This window comes from Symphodus melops, assembly GCF_947650265.1.
Source record: "Symphodus melops genome assembly, chromosome: 16".
Taxonomy (NCBI): domain Eukaryota; kingdom Metazoa; phylum Chordata; class Actinopteri; order Labriformes; family Labridae; genus Symphodus; species Symphodus melops.
The window spans coordinates 4,953,719-4,980,558 of NC_136706.1; the positions used below are offsets into that span (position 1 = coordinate 4,953,719).

General features: G+C 39.8%; 1 protein-coding gene across 1 annotated transcript in view; it reads right to left on the reverse strand.

The window, feature by feature from the left end:
- arhgap24 (Rho GTPase activating protein 24) overlaps positions 1 to 26,075 on the reverse strand; it is a 65,190-nt gene extending 39,115 nt beyond the window's left edge. Inside the window, exons 1-2 of the mRNA XM_079364667.1 lie at positions 25,593 to 26,075; positions 14,060 to 14,281 (exon numbers count right to left, since the gene is read on the reverse strand). Of these exons, the coding sequence (XP_079220793.1) occupies positions 14,060 to 14,269 (210 nt within the window). The 5' untranslated portion in view covers positions 14,270 to 14,281; positions 25,593 to 26,075. The remainder of the gene's footprint in view (positions 1 to 14,059; positions 14,282 to 25,592) is intronic.
- Between the last annotated feature and the right edge of the window lie 765 nt (positions 26,076 to 26,840).

Here is a 26,840-nt window from a genome sequence, read left to right on the forward strand (position 1 = left end):
TTGGTTTAAAGCAGTGTCATGTTTGTCAAAGCAGTTTGCACTGTCAAGCACAGAGTGTAGTGGGTCTCCAGGGCCTTGGCGGGATGATGGAGCTGAGCTGTAATAAAATGTGGCAAAGTGGCAGCATTATAGCGGATCATCATCTCTGTGTCTCAGCTCTGTCCATGATGATACATCATCAGCGTGACACTTAACGCCAGAGATACCTCTGCTTTAAATAGCAGGAGCTTCAGCATCAGATCTTCTCAGAGTTAACCTCTCAACAACTTTACTTTTACAGCCTATTAGAAAGGCTGTGAGGGATCTATGTTTGCTCTATGTACTGAGGAGCATGACAGACTGACACTCATGAGCTGAACCAGGGATGCCATGACCAGGAATAACCCCAGATACTTACCTAATATACCCTTTTTGGGTCAATTGTGGTTGTGAAGAATGCTACTTTAGCAAAAGTGTACCTAGATTTTTGTTCACTTTATTTCAACGTAAAATATGAAACATAAGTGATTTAACTATCAGACAAGATATGAAGTTAAACGCGCTTTACATCAAACAAATACAGCACTAAAATAAGTTTTACATAATAATCAAGCAGCAGTTTGAGTGTCCACTAGGGGCTGACTGCAGAAGCATCCAGAAGTCACACATCCATTAAAAAAAACAAAAAACGTTTTGACAGCAGGAATAATAATGTTTGCAGCCTGTTTCAAACTACAGATTTGGTCTGAATAAGCTTGTCTCTATGAATACGCTTTACGGTTGGTGATTTTTTTTTTCATTTTTAGAACTCGTCCATTTTGATTGTAAGAAGGGTTACTGTCATTCATATTAAGGTGCATGGCTGATTTGAATTTTAGCTGTCACCATCCTGTTTTTTTGGAATCCAGAGTTAACCACATTAAAAGAACATGACATAAACACATTGCTAAAAAGCTAATCCCAGCTAGCCAACAACCAAGAACAAATCCAGCTTTTTTTAATCCATTTTATTCTAGATGGGACCTTTATTTTTCAGATGACCATCGTTCTGTCCCAAAAACATTCAGTGTTCAATTTTGATGACTTAGGTCCTTTCCTGACAGCACCAACTTCCATCTTTAGAGGGGCTGAAGCCCAAGATTCCTTCTACTTCACTATAACGCTGTATAAAGAAAACTGGACACTAGAGAGTGCGACTCTGCTCATTATGACGATGTTTATGGAGATATTAGATCAATAGAGAGGCAAGATTATTTCCCAATTGGTCCCAAACAATTTGACCTTTTTTTGCAACCAGTCTTGTCGCCACCTGTTGACAATTAGCAATCTTGACAGTTAGCAAGAATGCAGATTTGAGGGACTGCCATATTGGCTTAACTTTGAAACCAAGAGGCTAGTTTGTTTCCTCATAAGAAACCTGTGGTTGTTAACAAGCTATTTAGAGGTCCGAGATTGTTAGCTTATGCTGCTATCTGGCATTTATGGGAATATGATAATTCAAGTTACATAAAAACAAAACATTGTCAGATAGATCACTAATAATGACATAAAATGTTTTGCATTAGATACACCACACACTTAGAAACTAACAACTCAATGACTAAGTACCTGCTTGTGTTAATCCTGTGAGAATCACAAAGCACCCTCTTACTTCGTTTGCTCTACTAATTAGGACTATAAAAAAGGATTACAACCCAACAGCAACAGGTCGGTCCTTTATGCACTCAGTGACTTCTCACTTGATTAACAACTGGCACATCGCACCACACGGCAGCATCTGACAGTCATTATAGTGCCCTCTATCTGGGTTAATGTTAATGCAGACAAGATGTGCACGGGTGACAGCTTCAGTATCAAGGACCCACGCACATGAACAGGATCTGAGGGGAGTCAGTTTCCTTCCTGCTGAGAGGGAGAGCTCTTTAATGAGCCACACTGAATTACTGTGACAACCAGGGAGTGTAAACCCTACCTGAGGCCCCAGATGAAGTGCTGTTTAAGGGGGGGTCATAAAGATGGGACAGACATGCCACAAAGAGGAGGTATGGGAGAATGAAAGAGTTTGTTTGATGTGGTTGTAAGAAAGAGAATCTGCTCAGCTTCAGTGTCATGGGACTCAAAGGTTCCTTGAGAACTTTTTGAAGTGAATGCAGATACGTTTGTCATGCACATTGTACTGATTTAAGGGAACAGGAGACAACTTGAATGAATCAGAAGTAAGTTAGATACAACTAAAGAAATGTGTTTCATTTGAATGGTGTATGTTGCAGTCCCTATCAGGATTTTTAATTATGCGAAGGATTGCTACAAATATCAAACAATACTGATACCTGTTACGATACTATGGCATCATATTCAAGTCCTATGCACCCAATATGGGGATTTTTTTTTTAATCTAAGAAACACATGCACACAGTCTAAAATGCACAAATGCACTTTTAAAGTTTCAGTGTTTATGCAGTTTAGGCAGTAATCTCTCTATTTGACATTATGATTTTAGATCTGTAGTCTTTTAAAAGCTTTGGTCATTCTTCCAATAATTTAAACAACAGATTGTATTGTTCTGACATTTTTTTTACAGCCTTTGTCTCTATACTGTAAAACCTCAGCACAACTGAAATATTCCTCTGCTGTTCCAAACTTCAGCCACACTTTCCATACTGACATCCTCCCTGGTGGGCTGTTGTTTGCTGCAGACAAACCCGACCACAGACAGAGGAATATTTACTCAGCAAATAGTACGGTAGCCCTGCCCAGCCCACTGTGCAGCAAAAAGTCCCAGCCTATTCTGGGATGTTTTCTGCATCTTTATATTGTCTTTAACAAGGATGATGTCATTTTTTTGGAAACAGAGTAATGACATAAACCTAATTATCTTAAAAGGCTCGGCGAAAAAAAGCCAAACACACACACACGCTATGGGACAGTAAATACTGAGAGACAAGCAACAGCAGGCCACTAAGGTTTAGAAACAGGAGCATGTTTCTGAAGCTGTATGCTCCAAACTAAATGAAACTTTGCGTGTCTTCTCAGATTGCACGCAAAATACCAGATTACTCATTATGAGTCCAGGTTGGTTTATTTAATGGCTTTTTGTAATTTAATCTGCTTACACACTTCAGTAACATCCAAATGGGGCCATTTATTTAGTCATAAAACAACTCTCTGTGTTCTAAGCTAGCTGAATGAACATGGACAGTTAAACATGAAAGGGGCCATGAATGCTTCTTTAATAAGTTATTTGGTCAGTGCGCCCTCTTATGTGATAAAGAAGGTGGGATTTCCGATTCAATAAGGATTTATAGGAACATCTTTGAAATTACTCATACAGAATACAGCATTTTATTTATCTTTCATTTCTATTTTCTGTAGTCTGTATTAGTAGGAGCGTAAAGATCTTCTGATCCAATCAATTAACCATCTTAACATTGAAATACATATACATATTTTGCTGCTTATTCTACTTTGCTCAGCAGCCTCTATCACACAAGAATCCCAAGTTGAACTTTAACCATTTGGGAGAATGAAATAAGGCAGTAGTTTGCTTGCTAGTTAGCAAGGTGTCATACGAGTCGTAAACAACGGCCAAAGCAAGTTACGAGGGATTAGTCTAGAAATCTTTCCAATTGTTGTTGTTCCAAATGCTCATCTGCACCAATGGGCGTCAAAATATTAGTTTATAGAGGAGGTAGGAGTTGAGATTTCATATTCAGCTTGCATTCGATCAAATCCAACCCCGCCAAATTCAATTCAACAAAATCTATATTGGAATGAATCATCAATGAATCATTTATTAGCGTATAAATGAATCGTCTTGTAAAGAGTTTAACACCTACCAAAATGAGTCATCATCTTGTGCCGACCAATAAATGCAAGCCAAGCGTTCTCTTCTTGTACCTCTCTTATGATAAATCTGATGTAATCAGGTTCTTCAACAATAGTCATGCTTACTTGCAAGTTGTAAACTTTATTTTACGGCAGTTTGGTGCTGAGAATGCATTTTAGAGCAGGTTTTTAAAACTTTTAGCCTGAAAGTAATTATTTTTTCGGACAAAGAGTTTGGACAAAGACCATTTCAGGCTAAACTGCAGAGTTGGGTAACAATTCTCTAATGGCTCATTCTGCCAGTGACCTCTTTTACACTCAATAGTAACATGATACCCTGCTTATATAATAATAAAGACAATGACTGTCTCTGAATGAGAATTTTGATGGAACTGGGATAGTAGCTAAAGACCGTCTCTCTGCACAGGCATGGAAAAACGAGAGGAAGCTAAATTAAATGAATCAAGTTGAACGTTGAAGTTAAAGAGACAGGCTCAATTTGGGGAATACTGATCTGGGCTGAAAAATTAGTTCAGAAAAAAATGGGGGGCAAGATAATGAAATGCAGGGTAATATGTTGTGGGACTGACATTGATTTCTGATTACAAATGTGCACACTGATGTCAGATCAGCAGAAGATATTGTGTAACAGGTCATTTAAGAGCTCATTAACCATTGGCTGGTTGATCAGCTGTCCTTTTATCCGATAATGACTGTTCTTCAGCTTCAGTGATCTCTCAGACATTCAAACTCGATACCTGCATGTCTGAACATTAAGTGTAGGGCAAGCTTCTGTCTGTTTTTATTTTTCCACTCGATAATTCTCAATTTTTACCTGTGAGAGAGTTATATACGAGCTGTCTATTAAAGTGGCAAAGAGTTGCTAAATGCTAGTCCGCTCCACTGAGTCCATCAATCCAATAAATGTCATCCTTACTCCAGTTATAAAACAGGTCGTTCACGTCTTCTGCTCTGACTGGCTGAGCTTTGTTAAAGACCCACAGTAAAATCCACAGCTGTGACTGCCAAACACTCACTAAAATATTAATATGCCAGTCAAACGCAACAGGGCAGAAATAATAGAAAGACTTCTCCATTATTTTTCATTTACTCGGTGGTTTAACTGTGTGTGAATGATGTGAGAAGTTAGACGGTAAATCAGAAGACAATAAAAAAGACTCAAATTAACAAAGATAATTAAAAAGTTTTTAAAATCTGAAAAAATGTGCCTGTTTGTATCTGTGCTTATTGGTCTTTCAATGGGACAGACAAGAACAGATAAGAAAATTGCATAACTCTGGCACTAAACCTAACACTAGAACTTCCAGCAAATGAACGTGTTATTTGCAACAACATCTGGGACAGAGACAACAACAGAGACAAGAATGCTTCTATGACAAACACAGAAACTCCATCAAAAAGAACAAGATCCCTAAGATAAAAAAACACAGAAGGCATGTCGTGATTTATATGGGAGCAGCTGGATAACACACAGTGTCACTTTCTTACAGAAATACTTGTCACTGCTGCCTGCCTGCAGTCTGATCTTCATCCAAGAAGAACCCCCATATCGAAAAAGCTCAATAAAATACAGCTAATCTTTAAATAAAAGTATGAGTCTGGAATGTAAGGGGGCTAACCACGTGATGTTTTTATATTGATCTACTTCTCTCTTTTACAAAAAATACAAAATGCCAAAAGCAATTACATTAACATCTAATAACATGACAGGAAAGATGTTAAAGGATCATTGTTTAAAAAGTAAAACCTTCAAAGGCAGAATGTTAAAACCTTGTGTTTTCCATTATTTATCCCTGCTTCTTTTCTTTTTAGAAAAAGGTGATTATGACTGACCTTGTTGGAATCCCCACAGCTTATAGTGGTAGTAAAACTCCTGTGATGAGTTATTTGAATGGCTATGAAACCGTCTTAAATTCACATTTATGTCTCTTTATGAGCTTTAAAAAAAAAAAAGCAAACAAGACTGTTAGTATTAAGATCATATGTTTCTATGTAGATATTTGTAACGTGAGAAAGGGCTGCTGAGGGGGTTGGTAACACAGAGTGACTGACAGAATGCTATGGAAACACTTTTTATATATTGACTGTTATATGCAGTACGATAAGATTTTTTCGTCATGAAACACTACTTACATTTGAATAGGGTGAGATCAGCAACCACTTCATCCACAGAGGGCGCCAAAACAGACAAAGTGAAAGTTCCTAATGGGGGGGGGGGGCTTTAGTAATAGTTTTTGCTTTAATTTACTCATAAAACATCAAAGGGACGAGTTTAACTAAATGCACACACGATTCACCGAGTATCCCATTAAAAGCAGTTCAGCCTCCCAGTGTCTTTATTTAACCTCAATAATATAGAATGTGTATATTTTTTAAAGCAATGCTTCTAAGTAATGATATTAAAGTCAGAGTGCTTTCTTGGCTTCATGTGATGTATCATTTTCTAAGGCATATAACTTAAACACAGTTAAAAAAAAGGACAAACTGTCTCAGTTTCTTCATTTGTCTCAACAAACTTTTCAAGTATTGTTACATAGATGCATTTTTTAAAAATAGAAAGGATTTTAATTATTTGGACAGCTAATGACAATTCAGTTTCAAATTTGGAGGATGTTTATCAAAAGTATCGTATAAACTAATGGACACAAGCTGTATTCACAAGCTGCTCAAGATAACCTTAAAAAAAGATTCAGCTCAACTCTAATCTTCGTCACATTCAAGCATTCACACTTGAGCAGGACCATCTTGTCAAGTATACAAACAAACCCGAGAACAGGCATGGAATTTTCTGGTCAAACTCTGTTTCCCTCTGATTGAACTGGCCTCTCAGTCTCAGGTAAAACCAAACCTCACTTTGAAAACTAGAGCACAGCTGCACGGTGCAGACAGAAACCTATTCTATTCTTGCACTTCTTGTGTCCTATTTTGGTTTGATCAGTAACCAATATTTCAGAATTATATAATCAGTATAAAATACTTCGGCATCTCACTGGATGACTGAACTGCAACGAGTGGACAAAGGATAAAGATGTTAAAAAGCCTCACGTTTAACCTGAAAGTGTGTTGTTTACGACACTAAAGAGAAACAGATGAGTCAAATGAGACATCCTAAAGCAGACTGTCTGGACTTCAAAGACAGATATCTGTGCGACTTAAAGATAACTGCTTACCAAGGCAAAAAAAAAGGGAGAAGTCAGGTCTTTATTTCAAGTTTTACAAGCTACTGTATAAAATGCTGACATTTAGTCTGGAAAGACCAAAAGGAAATTCATGTTATAAATATTTTTAATCAATATACTGATCCCTAAACCAGAAACAGGAGTTTGAGAAACGTAAAAGAAAAATATGTTGAGTGAATTTAAGAAATTAAATCTGAACACTACCAACATTATCTTGTATTCCAGGTGTCCAGAATTACAGACGAGCCTCTAGCATATATATTTATATACATTCTCATTGAATTCCATGACAGCCTGTCCACAACGGAAAGACATAAGCTCTTTAAGTTTCAGTAAAGTTCATTTTGATTTGAGACGAGGATTTTCAACAAGGAATCTGTCTCTGTGTTGCAGAAGGGAATCCAATGAGTATTCATTTATAGGAGCTTAGTTATCCTCCTCAAGAAAAAAAAACTGGGTGCAGAGGACAGATCATTTTTAATAGTGCAACCTGCACAGTTTTGAGATTTATAGCTTTAATATGAACATATTTGTCAATGTATCTGTGTAAGTCCCACAATCTCAAAACGATAGCTGCTTGGTACTTTGTACCAGTAGAGTAGAGGAAGTGTTTATTTGTGTTTTTCTTCATAAGAGCTGGTAGAAAACAAATAGAAATTAAAAAGTAACCATATGATCCAATGTGTTTTTTATGTAACAGAAAAAACTGTAAATATCCACATATCAAGGTCACACTATTGATATATACAGTATGTCTGTGCCTTAATGCACTCTGAGACGTAATCTTATCTCTTTTCTTGAGCTCTCTCCAAAGCAGCATATGTGGGATCATTTGATACCAAACGTCATGGACGGCCTTGATTTATTGGTCCGTATCAAATCCATAAAACTGAAGAGCTATTTAACTATTAATCATCTCGATATCTTAAAGCTTTATTAATAGATGACATGTTCAGTAAACTGCACGGTTTACTGTATAACCCTAAAAGTAATACGTTTTGACAGTTCACATTTTGTCCACAAAGTCATTTTAGTTTTTTATCAAAAAGGACTGGGAACTTGGACTATAGTTACAGGAAACAAATTAAGCCAAGGCAGCATGAAAGACCATTTAAATCTACCACAGGAAAATACATGTTTCTGTGTCTTAATGATCAAATCCAGCCTCTCCCGTCGGAGCCTCTGGGAGAACACAGTGGAGAGGATAACATGCCATAAACCAAAACTGCTGATGCAGGTGATGCAGGTTTCTTCTGTGGCTGACAGAGACTGACTGAATACTTACCTGTCGCATCAGGTAACATCAGAATCAGCTTTAATGACCATGTATGCTTACACACAGACGGAACGTGGCTACGATGAACAGTACTTGCAATCAATTATGTTAAATAAAACATACAATGTAAAAAGTGCTTCACAGACTGTATGACACATTTTTCATTAGCGACCCACTGAAAACACCTCTGTGACCTACTTTTGAGTCCCAACCCACCAGTTGAGAGCCACTGCTCTATACAGTATGACCTAAATAAGCATATGAGACTAATGGCAACAAGATTGAATATGTCTGTTGTTAATCATATACCTGTCAGCCCTGCCACAGGCTCAGTGTCAGACATTGTGATTTGTCTTTATTTTTCACAGCCAAAGACTCCTTGTTGAGTTGCACATTCGAATAAGCAGCTTGAGAGTTTTGTTAGAAAACACTTCTTAGAGATGAGCAAAGAGATAAAAGTTTTAGTCCACAGGGGGCACCAAAACGGACATATCCGCAGTTATGTCCCTCACAGGAGCTTCTAGTTCATTTAGCAAACACACTATCGTGACGGACAACTAATCCATCAAGGCTAATCCATGTAGCCATGTATTGGACGGTTTAGTATTTGCAGTCAGACAAGGTCTTTCGCCCAAAGATACCAACTGAAACTCTCCGTTGTGTGCAAGGAATTTTGATGTGATTCAACACAAATCTTGCACCAGCTGCAGACCCCCCCCCCCCCACCCCACCACCACCACCACCACCACCACCAGCACTAGTAGCACAGATACCACAACATCTGCACATACCTAAAATTCAAATTGGCTCATAGTAAAAGTGTGAGACAGAGAAAGTGCATAAAAAACAGAACTTGTAAGAACTTGTTGCTATTCCTGCGAGAGTTAATTGACGTTTCCCTCCATCAATACAGAGCTTATTAAACATGCAGTCACCATACACAGAGTGGAGGAAATAATCTCTGTATTAAGAGTCTGTATATAAATACTGACAACCAGAACTGTCTTGTGTTCATTTGCCTGCATTAATGCATTATGCCTGCTGAAGAAACTAGTTAGTAGTTAATTGTCAGGAATAAGACGATACAGTAATTGGCTCTTAGTATGCCACTTGTGCACCAGATGGCACCCTGCCATGTCCAGAGCAGAGCATGTCGACAAAATGTCACACTTGCATGCAAACTCTGCGTTTGGAGCTGTTAGCTGAAGATGATGTCAGCTGTGACGTACACGACAGGGTGTTTGGATAATGTCAACATTATGGTCCACATTCTTCCGACATTCCAACTAAATGTAAGTCAAGTCACGTCTGGATGTTATTGCCTCGATGAAATCTGCACACCTTACAAGGACACATATATTCATCCGTGATCGGAAGTCTCAAATGTACCATACTGATGTGTTTTTCAGCGCTAGCAGTGAATACACTTGTGCAGTGAGGGTCACACAATTGGTACAGTGTTATTGCTACACCAAAACAGCAGTAACACACATTCTTGCAGTATGAATAATTGCAGAACTGCTGTGGCCTTTCATTTTTCTCCTGTTAAATGCCAAGGTCAAACCGTTTCCAGCTCATCTCTGCAAAACAAAGGATTTTCAGTAAATGACTGCGCTGTTGCATTATTGATTGAATGCAATTTCTCATTTAAGTCAACTACTCTTCTCCAGGTTTTCTGTCTGAGTTCAGACACAACCCCCTTGTGATATGAATATGAATGAAGTCACTTGTGAGGCTTGTTGTGACGAGAATTGTAAGATCCTGCTTGAATTTTAATAAGTGGATCATATCTTTATAAATTATATTAACATGTAATTGGTCAAATGTATTCCTTGACAAACTCATTCATTCATTCATTCATTCATACATGAAGGTACTTTACTGGATCCCGGATTTGATGCTAAGTGGTTTGAATTACAATAATCATTCCATTTCTGTCTCTGGATGAATACCGTCTTTGTTTATGTCTCCACCACATGAAATCTGAGCGCATATCTGCGTGTGTTTGTCTGTGTGTGAGAGTGTGAGCGGGTACATGCATGCCTGTGCGTGCATACATCTCCATGGACGAGTAGGGGCAGGCAGATGGCATGTTGACGCCGAGCCCACACGTGCCGTACCCTGTGCATGCTTTCTGGTGACCCTTCACCTCCATCTGACTCCCATTCTTCAGATTCCACACGTAGCACAGAGAGGTTTGGCTCGACTGTATCGAGACTGTCCCTTGCACTGACGATAATAACACTATGTTTCTAATAGTGTTATCTAAAGATGTCTGAAAGTTCTTAAAAGAAATCAGACTGATTGTCAAGACAGTTTGGTGGCTACTCCATATTTTGGATCTTTTCATGCCAATGCCCCAAAGTAGCTATAAAGCGTTTCAGGTTATGTTAAAGCAGCTAATCTGCAGGAATCAGGAAAAATGTAGTCAGGGTTAAAATGACAAGGAGGTGGCCATAGAAGCAAAGTTGGACACATGCATGATTGCAACCTCTTCTTCCATCTTTTCACTTTTAAGTATCATATTACATAGCCATTATTCACAAGAAGCCAAAGCACCCCCATGCCGGTGCTGGTGACAACATTTGGAGAATGGAGATCCTTCAGGTCAGTGCAGTCCGAGGCCAAAAAGATTTGCGTTTGTCGGTCTGGAGCATTCATGGAAAGTTAAATGACTCGTGTGTTAGTTTTTGTTCCAGTCATTTCTCCTCCACTACGCTAATCTGCAGAGATTTCTGACATTTTCAATATGATGCCAAGTTTTTAGCGTCTGTGTTTCCATGGCAACAGAGCGAGGCAGATGTTCCTGCTCCCACTGAGAAGGTGGTAATTAGGCGAATGTGACAGGTAACAAATGGAGACTTCACAGCGTATGAGAGGATTAATTAGTAGCTCATCTAAATATGACTTCACACCACTGGGCCGTGGTTCATGGCTCCATTTCACACACTTTGAGTTATCTTATGGGTCGCGTATGCTGTTGAATGTTTTTACTCTGATCTTGAGCATCAGTGTTAAAGGTTAAGAACAACTTCTCCTCTTTGCCCTACTTGTGTTCTGTCTTCCAGGATGTTAGAAACTTTACACTTGTTCTCTATCCTCCTGATGGATACTGCCGAGTCTTGTTAGAGTGTCTTTTCGTGTTATTCCATGCTGTTCTACTTTGGAGGTCACAGAGATTTAAGGACTTTGAGCGCACTGCTCTGTGCCTGACCTAGTTTTACAGAAATTTCCCATTCTCTGCAAAAAGTGGCAGGTTTAGGTGTCTGAAATTGATGTTGGCTTAATTTCAGAAATAGAAAGTGAAAGTTAAAAAACAAGTGCAGAGTTTCCATCCACTCTCCAAAGTTGTAGGAATATTAATACAAATGTTTTTAAGTAGATGACAATATTTAAGGAAGACAAATTGTTTCCTGTCATTTTTGGTGACTTATTGTGAAAAACTACTCTGCAGAGTTTGCATCATTCCCTCAGGATAGTCCCAGCACCAAGAGCATAAACAAAACTGTTGGTGCTCCCAATATAAGACCACAGGAAGAAGCAGAGCGAACCCAGAAATAGCAGTAGAGACTATCTCCTCTCACTGTATCTGGCCAATGGCCCACCCTTAGGTCTGCAGCTTTAACCTTCACAGACTTGTGCTGATGATGTGGCTTAGGGTTTGGCTGAGCTGAGCTTTCTGGGAAATCAGCCAGACTCAGAAGTGTGGGTAGATGAGCAGAATGAACAATTCATTTGTGCACAAAGAGTTCAGGTTTCCTTTAGAAAAAAAGAGGACATTGTTAGGATGGAATAGATATAAAAGGTTGTGGTCGTCGGTGTATTTGTCTGTGCAGACAAAGAACAGAGGTTCTGTTGTGAAACATCTGGGCTTTAAAATTCGAAAGGACCCAAACACCCAAAAGTATAACTGAATAAATAAATAAATAAATAAATAAATAAATGAGTTAGAAACAAGTGGAGATATGCCAATTCACTTATGACAAGACTTTAACTGATCCAAGTATTACTTTAAATGTGACTTGCTTACTGACTCCTATACACAATGTAACTCAAATATTTTCATTTTAGTATTGAACGCTCCTGTTCCTGTACTCCTGTACCTGATGTGCAGAAAGCCAAATATTGTAAAATGTGATTTAAAGAAAAAAGATTTGGGTGTTCATTAAAAAAAAAAAAAAAGAAGACTGGACTGGTTTTGAGTTTCATCAGAGCAATTTTTTAAATCAGCAATCCTATCCTAGCCTCACAATCTAAACTGCAGGAAAATCAGCTTGACTGGCTCTGTGTAATCTTAGAACCATAAAATCTTATTCAGAAACATGTTATATCTTGCTCTAGTTATCACATTTTAGTTGCTCGTGGGTGGATTTTGAACTCGACAGGCTAGCTTCTCACTCTGTCTTCCAATCTTTCTGCTAAAAGCTAAGCTAGCAATCATCCCCAGTAGATTCAGATTTAACTCAGGGATATAAACATGGTATCCAATGAACCCATCTTCTAATGTTAAACTTTAATACCTCTTTAATATCCCTTGTTATCTGTTTTCAGCTGTCTCTGGCTCCCTTACACTCAATCATAGGAAACTGATCCCTGAGCAGCTCTAAAACAAGTAGTAACACAAATCAATGTCAACACGTCCTTATTTCTCTTCATCTCAGGTGTTAGTTTAATTTCAGCCTTGTTACAAACATGCAGCGCTTTAATGAAATAACCTGGTGGTGGTCCTCATGTGGTATGTGTGTGATTTGTCTTTCTAATGAGAGTCAAAAGTCTGTCTGGTCCTGTTTTCTTTGTTAAGTCTGCACATGCTCAGTGAGGTAGGCTGCCTGGTTACAGTAACGTTAGAGACGGCCTTATTGTCTGCATCACTCATTGCCTCTTCTTCTTTCAGGACAGCTCTCGGTGTCTGCTTCCGTCAGCTCTCAGAAGTTTACTCTTTTGAAACCGAGTCAGATCGTCTTATCTTAGTTGGCTGAAAGATGTAGTATCCGCTCTGTAGGCGTAAGCTGCCCATTCTTTCAGAGACACTTTGCATGTTTTTAGATGATTTGATACAGTTATATAAACTTGCTCATTGCATGAACTGAAGCTTAAGTCAAAGACAGATGGCATATTTATTTAGAAAAGTACAGCAGAACATTTTTATAGAATATTGGAAGAAAATGGGACCGTAGTCTGGCTTTAGATAATTAACCAATCTGTTATTTGGGCTTTGGCTTGTTTTTATAAAATGTAATAAAACCTCTAAAAATGTATTTTAAACATTTTGAGAGTTTACATATCAGGCCTCAAAAGGTTGATACTGTACATATCGTGTTTAGCAGTATTGGTTAAACAAGCCACTGTTAGCATTGAAACTGCTATATTTTACACTCACTGCTGGATTGGATAAAGAGCAATGTACCCAAGTGTGACCCTTTCCTCCCTTTCTTGTGTTTGTGTGACAATAAGCACTGAAAACTGCACACGGGAACCATTGGCTTCCCCGATATTTCCACCTGCTCATGCTGCTCTGCTCTGAGATGTTCACAGGAAATATCAGCTCAATTCAAGTTTTCTGAGCTGCCTGATGGAATCACAACAATTTCAAAGCTTGATGAGCTCACACGAGATGAACATGTTGATTTTGAATTGGTGTACAATCCAAAATGCCATTATTTTTGTGAATATTCATTTAGCACATTTCCCTGTACTAATGTATTGTATGAGTGCGGGAAACTGTTTTAGGCACTAACATGAAACTGGATCAGTGTTTCTGTGTTTTTTGCAGCCTTACCAGGGCTTTGGTCTCCTCCTCGTCTTTGTAATAGTAGAGCTGCTCCCCTCGCAGAACAAACCAGCGGCTGTGCCAAGTCTTGACAAAACCTCCTTGCTTCCTTAGCCACCCACACCTGATGACACTCGGCCGTCCCTGCCTCTGCGACTCTGCGCCAGCCTGACCTCCGCCGCGCTGGGGACTGCTGTGGGACACACACTGGTCGTTCATTACAGCTCGAATCTGCAAAACAGGCAAAGTGTGTTAAGATACATAGAAACCGCAAGATACAAGATGGCAACTGGCAAAATGTCTGCAAAGTTACAAAGAGGTTTTGTACAATCTGCACATGCCACCTCTGTAGGGATATTAAGAACGCAGATGAATAAATTATGAATAGATCCAGTCTTTATGCACTCAGTGTCACAATACTCTGCAAGAAATTTTAACCAGTAAGCAAGGCGAGTATATGACAGGGAGAGAGTACTATTTAGAGAAACAATCACCACATTCCAAAACAACTGTGGTAGCAACAGGACTGGTGGAAACAATTTTCTTCCATTAGAGTCTCTGGATTATCCTGATCTAAGTTTTTTAAATCTTCTGTTTCTCTTCAAACCTCAGCCAATATACCTTCCCCCATCTGCATGGCTAGATACCACTGTGCAACTGGAGGTAAATGGGAAACCTGTTTTGTTTCTCAGGATTTGGACAAACTGGCCTCAACAGGCATGTTTGCTGTTTTCCATTCATCGAACATGATCGACTTTGAGACAGATTTGAGTGTTGAAAGGAGACAATGGCACGAGGGAAAGTGTAGGTGGAGGAATTCATAAGTCAGATAACAAGACCACAGGCCAAACCTCTAATCGCTGGCTTCCATTTTTTTTTTTTTTGTGACACCCACCTACAGCCTGCCAGTCCTTCTTTTTGTTTCAGTGGAACATTTCGTCTCTATTTTAACCCTCAACATTAACGACTGTTTTAAAGATCAATTACACGATAGAACGATATGTGATAGAAAACAAAAACACTCCAGTGAAGCACACATGTAACAGTCTCCACAGTAGAATCAATGAATGGGAACAACGGAAACAAACATTCCACATGGAAACACAAAAGCACACACCAGTGGAAACCTCAAACAACAAAAAGTCCTCTTATTGCATGAAGTCATTATTAGTAAAGTAGATAGAAAAAATATCCTGTTTATTTCATTATACCCGTTATATTTTTAATGTGTCACAATAGGGCCTATTGTGATTGTGAGTTGTCCCGTACCATACTTGGACTTTTAGGCTGAGACGTGCTGTTAATGTAAGTGTGCCCTTAATGTACAGTGTATTTTATATATATCAGGATAACTCTTGATGTAATTCCAAATTTCCTAGTTCGAGAGCAATGAAAAGGTGAACTACTTTTCATTCCCATTGACGCTACTTCAAGCCATTTAAAGTAATAACTATTCTCTCCATCATCATTTATATGACTCTACAAAATTGCAAGTGGCTTAGTGATTTCTAACACAGTCATTGTTGTCATCAGAATAATAGATTGTCTCTAAACCTCTGCATCATTCAGTGAAATCTGCCATTACTTGGAGACTGCTGCTGTCAGTGTTAAGCATTGCCATGTTGTCTGTGGCTCTGGTTGAGCTTGCATTGGTGGAAATCCAAACAGCCCACATCTCCAGATGAGGACCAGATGCAGCCCAGTAGTGTTCCAACAGCAGTGGAGCAAGTGCAGCAGGGCTGCTGTGGTGATCTGAGACGTCTCTCTTGTTCCATGCACACAGTCCAAGTCAGTGTGTCCTAAATGCATGCCATGTGCAAGCTCAGACATGTTAGCCAACTTGGATTCCTCTAAGAAAAAAAAAATTGCTTTTTCACTTGTTTTGCATTTTGGTGGTCATAACCTGCTCAGTTTGTTGATACTTAATCTTTGCTCAACTTTCATGTTGGATTCATGTGGGGAAAATTTCAGTCGTGCTCTTAGTTGAACAGCAGTGAAAGCCATTATCTGCTGAAGGTTCATTCAAGGGAATAGTCTTCATTGTGTGGGAACACTGACCGCTGATATTGAAGGGAATAACCTTTCTAACTCTGCTGCTTCCCACAGTCTTTATTCTCTTAGCTTAAACAATCTGTAAACACACGCACATCACAGTCTGGGGAGGTTACGCCCATCTGTTGATGGATTCACCTGCTGTTTTGCCAGTCTGGTACCACAGACCTTTTACAATTTCATGCTTCTTGCACAGAGTCCGGTTAACAGCACTGCTGGGGCTGTTCTGTACTGCTGCAACACGTTGAAATGATGAAGAACCTGGGGATTTATCTGTATAAATAACTTAAAGGTGTCTGAGAGCAGGAATGGTCTTTAAAGTTTACACCACACTGTGGTCCAGTCCAGAGGTAATAAATGGCTACACAGGGATAGAAAGCATTATTATCACTAAATCTATAAATTAACAGACAAATGGAGATTATTGGAAATGTTACTGGGTGTTAAACCCATGTAAGAACAGAGAGATAAATGGTGACCTTTAAAAGGATACTCAATTTAAACAGTATGTTCCAGTTAAGATAGATCAGACAGAATCATGGGAACATGATGTGTAAACAACAGCTATAAACAGATGAAGCCTTTACACTATTCACAATATGAGGATGAGCTATATTGGAATGAAGAATCACTTTTAAATGGGGCTTAATAAGATCACTTACAGAACAGAAAAGACTTAGGGTGGCTATATTGCTTTGTTTTTTTCCGTGGTCCGCGCACCCCTTGAGTCGACACTAGGCCTGCACGATATGGGAGAAATAAGTGATGTGCAAAAAGTGCAGTTCAACGCTGTGATAACCAAAAAGTATTGACTCCATATTAGCCATAACTAACCGTTTCTATATCCTTCTGCTGTTCCCACTGTTTTCCACAATGCCTTTGTTTGCAGCATTTTTCTTTGCGACTAAATTGCCAATCTGCGAGTAGCTGAATAAACTCCCAAGTACAGCTTGTACAGTCGGGAGTTATCCAGGCTTGATACACTCTCCTCTGTACTGTGGTACTGCTGCATTTTAAAAGACAATAAAGGTATAAATAATGTACAAATCAAAATCACAACCATGTGTGCAGATCTTTTTTAAATGAGAGGAAACCAAAGAGAAGCAGTAAGCAGGACTCTTTACTGATCAGCTCCTACACCTTAGTACACACGGAGTTAATCATTTTAAATCCTGTGTGTGTTTCAAAAGGGGATTTTTAATATTTAACTCTATTTGCCAGCCAGGCAGAACCCTCCAAAGAACATAAACACAGCATATTGACACATTTGCTCAAAAGCGAACATACTGTATATTGCTTGTTAAATCACACCATCAAACTACGGCTGGATGTCTGAGTAATGAGCTGGCTAGTAAAGCAAACACATTGGTTTTCAGTTAATATACCTGATTTTATATGAAACAACAAACCATTATGGACTACAGGGAAGGTAGGTGACCTCCTTCATGAACCTGGATTTCATGATTTCATGTGGTTATTTCCTCTTCACGCTGTACTCTAATAAACCTTCCTGTTGCAGGAGGTGGTTCTAAGCACTTTTATGAAAAACTGCAAAGTCTCTGCAAAAAAAAAAAAACCCCCATCACAACCTTGTTTCTACCATTCAGCACATTGAAAACAGCCCCTCGCAGGTGCACTCTGTTTCCCTGTAACGTGCCTGTGTGTGCAGGTGCATGTCTCTGTCCCCTGAGCCCCGGCCTCTAAAAAAAGCAACAACATCTGACGTGTCATTTTAACAAGGTTGGAAGGGAACATCTAAAACACAGATTCATCAGATCTATACGTTTTAAATTTCTAACCACACAAAGAAAACGTTGTGTTCTTTTTTTAATTTAGCCCGACCTTTGCGAGGAGAGAAGTAGTTTGGGGACGAAAAACCAAAACAGACACCAAAAAGTAAATGTACAGTTTGACATGGAGCCCAATTCAAAAGTGTAGCAAGAGTACATCAAGTCTGGTTTCTTAATAATAAACGTAATAAACGCTGGCTCTGCGATGGAGCGTTCACTTTTCACACCAGTCATTAACACCTGCACAAGTTCAGTAAAGCCTCCTTCTCTCTTAACTCTAAAACTACATTTGAAGCCTTCAATTTCCAAAACATCCCAAAATTTCCTCTGAACCCAGCCGAGCACTTTCACCACACTGAGAGGTCGATGGGAGGAGACGCTCTGACCTTCACGACAAACAAGAGCTGCACATACATACCAGGAACACGTGCCGTGAACTCGAATGGACAAAAAACACAGCCCCCCATGAGTTTTGTGTCCCGCACTATTATTTCTAAAAGGGATGCAAATGTGTGTAGTAAATATGAATCAGATTTAAAGATCATTGCTGATACCAATATGAATAATATAAAACTTTACAAATAGCTGATTCTGATTCCGATGTTATTACGGTTATATCTTCTATATTCTCTGTTTTAGTCCCTCCTCTTGAAATGTCACTGAAACATGTCTAACGAAACTTCTGATCTTTCTCAGAGAAGATGTAAGTCTCCCACACTGCCGACATTATCATTGACATTTGACCAAGAAAAAAAAAAAAAAAGCCTTGAGGGCACATCCCTTTCCCTCTTACATAACGTCATTGTGTCCAACAGGTAACTTTTCTGCCCAATAAAATGCTAGTAGCTTAGCGGTTAGAGTCTATGCCGTGTGTATAGATGTTAAAGTCCTCCAAGCAGCAGTCTGGGTTCAGATCTGACATGTAGGGTCATTCTCCTCTATCCATTGTCCTATCTCTACAATAAAGGCATCAAGAGGGGGTTGATAAATCTTTAGAAGAATCAGTATTTTGGTTAACCAAGCATCAAATTGATGTGAAAAAAAAGGTAAAATCTGTTGCTAACATCTTTGCATGGCTTTTTAATTTGCTGATAGGCCAATGTCAGTCAACAGAGCACGTATCTGTCGGTACTGTCTGTGGCTTGGAATAAATTCAAACGCAGTAAAAAGTAAAAAAGAAAATGTGGACAGAGGTTTCAATGAGGGTTATAAATGTTTCAATCTATCACTTGGGATTCGGCTGTGAGGTATTAGTATTCTCTGTCTGTTACCACCGGTAAAACAGAATCTAAGCAAGGCCATCTGAGGATCAGGGATGCCTTGCTGTGGCTTAAAAAATGTGCATCTGTCAGTAAAATCCTGAAATACAGCTACTGGATGTGTCTTCAGAAAAGCAAGCTGTGATCAGAGCTGCCAAGAAAGCACTGGAGTTTCAGATCAAACATCTGAAGACACCCATTGGATGTAAACTGATATATTACAATTAACCCCTTTTGTCAACTCTGTTTTGGAACTTTTACATATCAGTAAAGTGTTTCTTCATGTGCTCATGGTGATGGCACCATATGTTGGCTACATCATGGCTTACATCATACCCATAAATAAGGGTACAAGAAAGGATGCTTAATGACATTCTACAATCTCTAAAATGTGATACTGCAGAGAGTTCTTGTCCATATAGGACATGTCTGACAGCAATAGGAGGTTGCTGGTTTTCTGTGCTCACACTGGGTGTTTGTTCCCCATATGGGAAAGTGCTGAAGCTCACTGTAGCACAAAGAAAGCCTGAGCTGCTGTTTGACACATCTTTGTTTGAATTGAGCTGGTTTGGTGGAGGGGAGATTGAGGCTTTCATTTCCATTCAGGCTCATCCTGAGGGAAATGTATGTTATTCAGGGGAACATTTTAAGGGTATAAAAGTCAAACAAAGTGACCAAAACATATATTTTGGACAGCAAAAAAAAAGCAGAGCATTCCATTTCCTCCTAATTGTGACTTTAAAGATGGGTTCCCAAACTGAAAAAAATATTGGTGTCTGGTAAGGATAGTGGAAGAAAATCTTACGTGACCACAGGAAGTGGCTCGGTCACAACACCAGCAAGGGAGCAATCTGTCGAGGGAAAATGAGACTCAATAAATTTAGATGTACTGCCTTTCCCATAGTTTGGTGCATATAAACCACCACAGGCCAAAATGGTAAACGTGAATGTGCCAAAGTGTATGCTACAGACATCTTGTGGAACAATTTCACAGTATTCAAACTGTTGTGTTGTGTTGTGTTTTAATTTTAGGCAGAATTTGGCAGAGGTGCTACAACATTAGTCTACACTGTTAGCAGCCAAGCTTGGTCCAGCCTCAATGCAGTGGATCACAGCTATTTATGCACTTTAATTTTTGATTTTTGGAAAAGTCTAGAAAACAAGACATGACCCAAAATACAAATCTAAACATGCCTGTCATGTCTAACAGATGCTAAATATGATATAATATGACAAAGATTTTTGTGGGAAAGGCAAATGGTCAATTGACTTTCAACTGATCACAACTTTCAAAACATGTTTGAAACTAAAAATAGGCATGTGGTGCAAATAATTAACTGCTTGAAGCATTAATGATCCACTGATGAATAGCAGACATTAATTCTTTATTCATAGCTATTAACATGTGGCAGACAGTGTCATTACCATCTGTCTGCTTCAGTCCTTTCTGTTTCCTTTACAGCAGCTGCTGTTCTCCACACTGGCCTCAGCGCTTGCCAGCGAAGCCTTCGCCAACTTTCCAAGCATGATGCAAAGGTCAACGGTGTGTTAAAAATTAAAACATGTAAAAAAAAAACTAAAAAAAAACATTGAGTCTTTTTAAGTCTGTGAATTGTGTTTGGAATTTAGACTTTTAATGTATCAACGACATGCATCTTTCCATCTTCCTTTGCATTATCAATGATCTTTAACCTATCCACATATTGTTGAGGGCGGCTATGGCGCAGTTGGTAGAGTCGTTGTCTCTCAAGGCCTGCAGCTCATGCAGCAACATGTCCGATGTGGCCTTGGGCAAGAAACTTTACATTGCTCCTACTGCTTCATCAGCGGCGTATGAATGGGATTAGTAACTTCATAGCAACCTCTGCCATCAGTGAACGTGTGAAACACTGACCAGGGACCTACAAAACACTACACCGACAGACTACAAGGACCTGACACAGAAGGGAAGAAACACAGAGACTAAATAGACATGGGGTAATCAGACACAGGTGAGACTAATGAGACAGGTCAGACTAATCAGGGTAACTAAGACAGGAGGGAAACACAGAGAGGTAGGAAACCAGACAACACTGAGAACAACAAAGCAAAACATAGAACACTGAATAAACAGAGAGGCACATGGGGAAGGTATCAGGAAACACTAAAGACTAAACAAGTGAACAAAATAACCAGGGTGCTAAATACAGGGGGTCGAGGGGGGTCTGAGATCCCCTGATTGACACTTGAACCCCCCCATGAAAACCTCAAAAGCAACATGTTTAGGGGGACCCTGGAAAAAAAAATCACCTGCAATTGAGAGAGAGAAAAGGAGAGCGATCTTGGTCTTTGAATACATAGCACACAACTACAAACAATGTATTTTCCCGTTTTGTGCAGCTGCTTGCTGTAGATGTGAATCAGTGCTCTCTTGCCGTTTGCTGCATCTTAGTAAGAAATCTCCCCACACATGGGTCCGGGATCGAAACTTCTTAAAATGGAAGTTCTGTTGTCTTGCATGGAGCCACCGGAGACACTCGGTGCATTCACTGCAGTCGTCCAAACCATTGGACATTAATTCTTTGCAGCGTGCAGTATCAGCGCTCGGTGCAAGAATGCATCTTTCCAAGTATCAATTTATCTACAAATCTCCTTCTATGACTAGGATTCAGTCATCAACCTTTCTATTCACATATTCTTTAATTCATCCATCTACCTGTCTGTCTTTCTGTCTCTGTGTCAGCACATGTCTTGATCCTTCTGTTTTTGAAATATCCATCTTTCTACCAACATTGTTCTGTCCATCTATATATCCAAGTATTGGCAAATGATGTGTTATTTAAATACAAAGGATGTGTCATTGTAAAAGAAGGATGAAGGTCAATGTCTTTGAAAGCTGATATTCAAGCTGATATTCAATCCACCTTGCAATAATAGGTCTCTGTCTGTGTTTCATTAGAAATTCTCTTTATACCAACTCAGATCAAAGTCACCACATTAGAACAAGTCTGTGTTATTTTTAATAAAAATCCTAAGATTCTCATTTGTTTGCGTTTGTTTCCAAACCGACCTTGTTCCCCGCTAACTGCAAAGAAACGCCATCAAAATCCAACAGACGAAACATGAACTTCACATTGCCAGTCAATGCTGTTGACCCTTAATATATCCCTGTGCAACCTTCCCCCAAACGGTCTGCACAGTCGGGCCTCCGTAACCCACATGTGTTACAGACAAATATAACCCTTCTGCTACCCAAGCTGCTATACCTCCAGAGAAGTCTGTTTCTGTTAGACTCCTGCTGAAAAGTCACAGAGGTGAGAGGAGGGCATGTTCCTTGCTGGGCTGTAGTTCTTGGTAATTGCTGGAGGAGGATGTGAAAGAGGAAGAGCTTCAGAGCGGTCACAGATGGGCGTGCTGCTCACACATGTGGGAAAAAAAAGACAGATCCATTGCATCTTTCAGCAAATACAAGTCAGGTCTGTGCTTATTTAACACAGGAGATAAGCTATCCTTCATTACTGGCTAGGTACCTAGTCCATAATTGTGTGTGTGTGTGTGGGGGGGGGGATGAAATAAATCACAGAAACAAGAACAACTTTCTCATAGCTAAATCTTCCTTTTTTTTGTACAGTCTATTCCCAAATAAACTCCCTCACTCTCTTGAATCATGTGTTGAGTCAGTGTCTATTTTGTCTTCACCAATCTAAATGCCATATGCTGTCCTCTTCATAGTCCTCACTGCAGCCTTTTTGGTGTGATGTCTCGATACACACTCACCAGCATTGCCGCCCCTCCCTTTTTATTTTCCTCGATGCCATGTGTCACAGTATGTCTGGGAACTGAGAGGCAGCCATGTGGAGACCCAAGAGTGAAGATTTCACCTCGGCTGCTGACTCACTGTACATGTGTTTGACACACTGTTTTCACTGAGAGCGTGATACTGCTGATGTGGCTTTACTTAGTAATAAAACAAGGTGAATACAGGGGGATAATTTTCCAGGTCTCATAAGATGGAAGATGTAATGGTCCCAAGGTGAAAGGGGGATGAACTGAACAGTACACCTGTGATCATAGTCATTGTCCCAAGAGACTTTGTGTGCTGTTCATGGATAGCTGAGTCATTTTAACCTTCATGGATGTCACCTTACTGATTCTCTGGTTGAACAAACCTGTGTTGACAAAATTGCTTTTTCTTTCTTTCCTGATGTTGAGGTGTTTGCTTTCTTGTGTAAAGTTAGTTATAAGAAGATGGACAGCCTACTGCTTTCATGTCTCTATGATAACTTAACAGTTCCAAGCTACTGTAAGCAGCAATTAAGCTAAGCTAGCATTAAGAAAGGAAACAGAGGGGGAATAGCTACATTACCTAAGGGGCTCCAGTGGCCTTTTGACTTGTTCCCTTGACTGAAAATATTAATGGACGAACGCTGAGTGTTGTCACGCATCCGTTTCTGAAAGGGGGCTTTGGAAGCCCATCGTTGGCAGTCGCAATGCTGGAAATGCTATCTCACCTTATGACAGGCGAAGAGCTGGCGCTTGACGGACTGTTACATCACGGCTGCCTGTCAATCAGGTCAGTTATAATTAGCTTTCATAAAACCAAAACAAATGAGATAATCAGACCTTTTTTTTTTTACCAGGCAAATCTGTATCGGACTGATTTTTCAAGGTTTCATTTTGTCGCAGGGTTAGTTTTCACATCCCATGGACCTCGTCCTAATTGGGGAGCCCAGGTTCCTACACGACCTGTGGCTCCTTTCTCATGTTATTCCTCACTCGCTCTCACTATCTCTATCTCTATCTCTCTCTCTCTCTTAGTGATTCAGACTCTATCCACTGTGTAAATCTACAACCTCAGCTCTAAAGCTGACTTACAGTATAACCAACTACAGTATATTAACTTTTTGCATTAGGTTGTGGAAACCATAAAACAGGTAATGTGCCCGAAACTTCCACCTGCATCCAGTACATTCGCTTTGTTCAATTTATCCAAAAGTCATAGTTTCAAAACAGAAACGTCACTGTTTTCTGAGAGGCTGAAAGACAGGTTGGTTCCCCCTTTAATCAAGCAAGACTTGATGTTTCCGCTTCTTTTGAGGCAAGAAAGGTAGAAACAAGAGTGACAGTCTTCTCATTAATCCATCTGAAACAGTTCAAATAAGCACATTTCTAAAAATGTCAAACTATTTCTTCTACTACAACCAACTGACCAGTTGTATCAACTCCAGTTTTGACGCAGTTTCTGTCCTCCCACTCTCCATCCCTTCCTTTCATTCTCTCTAAACACAGCTATCACAGAGTTAGACCTGGGAACAGGCGAATGCGGCAGCTGACAGGGAGAACCTGATCCCTGGGCTTTCCAGCAGCACAGCTTGAGCTCTGCGCACATTCCTGGCACACAGGGGTCATCATGTCATCAACAGGTCTCCGCAATGTTCTTTTGACCTCCTTGCCTTTTATTAAATTGTGCACTCCCTGTCCTTTACATCGCGGTCTTTTATTACTTGTGTTTTGAATATTTTCTTTCTTCCTTTCTGCCTGTTTTACATTTTCTTCTATTCTGTGAGTAACAGGCAATAACACTGATGACAAGTGCATGAATCCAGACATAATTGAGGTCTCTTGCCTGTTTGGCCAGCCGTCAGCCAGACAGGGGGTCAGTGTGTTTTGGATAGTGTATTCAACGGTCTGGCCTTCTGTATGTTTGACAGCAGAATAAGCCAGACCTTGCAAACCCTGGTCCAACAAAGTGATAGTTGAATTCACTGAATATTAATAACATGACTAATAAAAACCTGAAAAACTACACTGATGCATTGATGCTTTCCAGCTGCCTGAGAGTCGTTGCTATGGTTACAGGCATGCTCTGTCAGGCTAACAGTGTTGCTTGTATGCCTTCGGTAAAATGCATTCGTTTTCCATCTATAATAAGTTTCTCAGCAGAAAGTGACACTTCTACATTTCTGAAACATTAGCACCTACACTTCCTCTCCTACAACCTCGACACGAAACTTATAGCTGCTGAAGCAGCTGTGCAACAAAACACAAGTGACTCATAAGTCTAGTGATCAAACCAATTTGGAAATTTTGTTTATAAAACTTCTCAAAAGAAATGTTGCTTGAAAGGAAAATCACCCACTGACTTCTCTTCCCACGCAATATATCAAACAGACCATGAAAGCAGCACAAAATGTCAAAGCTATACAAGCCTGGACTGCTGTATTCAACTCAAGGGAGAGCGTCTAAAAACATAAATTACATAACTTCAAATGTCACTCAAGGATTTTGAGATTGAAGCTGTCAGACCATTTGCCTTCAGCATCTTCAGGGTAATATTACATGCCAAGTGTGTAATGCTGAGCAAGCAAGACAATGCAGACACAATATTATAAGCTCACAAATCCATAACTAAACTTTAGAGGCAAAAACACAAAGATTCACAACTCCAAAGAGCAGACTCACCTTTCAAATTAACGGTCTTTTTAAAATCCCTTGGCTGTGACGTTGGGTGATAAACAACTGAGGTATCCAGTCTTGTCACATGAATGAATCAACATGAACAGAAATCCTGGGTTGACAGGAGCTGAAGTTGTTGAACAGCACAGCTTCGGCTGCTCCTTCCCTCCACAAACAGCCCCAGTGTGTGCAGGGACGACTGAGTTGTTGAGGTTCAGATGAGCTGTTGCAAACTTTCCCCCTGACTGCTCACACCATCTGCATGCTGAGAAAGCCTCTGCTGTGGACAGGATGGCTGTCGCGGTCAGCACAGTCACACATGGGGCACATATTACAGAGAGTCTGCCCAGACACGCGCGCGCGCACACACACACACGTGCACTCGCACACAAATGCACACTTTCCCTTTAAACGCTGCGGGCTATGCAGTCCTAACTCCTCCAGTCATCCTGGCTGGTGAGACGCGAACAGTCAGTCTGGGAATAGCGTGTATGTATGTTTGCTACAGAGAGGAGGAGGAGGAGGGACAGAGGGAGGGTGAAGTGTGTGCGCGCGTGCGTGTGTGCATGTGTGTGCGTGTGCGTGTGTGTATTAGCATGTTTTAGGAAGTCTCAAGATGAGAACTATTACTGAGCAACAATACAGCTTAATACTTTCTTTTGTACTTTCTCCACAAGTAGCTCCTGGATTCTCTTTAAAGTCTCAAACTTTGCTCAAGACTTAATATATATATATAGTACTTTTCTGTGCTTCATCATGAGAAGTATGAATCACTTAAATTCTCTCATATATCATCTGTGTGACTATTTCTGCAAACAAACACAGTAAGCTGCCCTAGTTGTAGTCTTCAGGATGACACATACAAATGACTGCGTGCATGCAACTAGACAAACATTTATTCAATGACACTATCCTCACTTTGGTGCGAGCCCAGCTGTATACACACCGGTGGAGAATGCATCTTGTTTACCTGCAAGGTTTAAGTTTCCCCTCCTAATCATTAGTCTCAAAGCGGGTACTTGACAAGAGCACAACTATCTAAATTAAGGACTGAGAATATTTTTTTCATTTTAAGTGTTGAAATATAAAAATGTTAAGTGTTGTGCTGTGTCTGCATTCAGCCACCACATTAAGGTATTTTGTTTGCATGATTGAGTTTTAATCTTGCATGTTTCTTATGAACTCCACACAGCCTGTCTGACCAACAGATGTGTGCTATGGAATGTGAACTTTGTCATGCAAATTGTAAAAAAT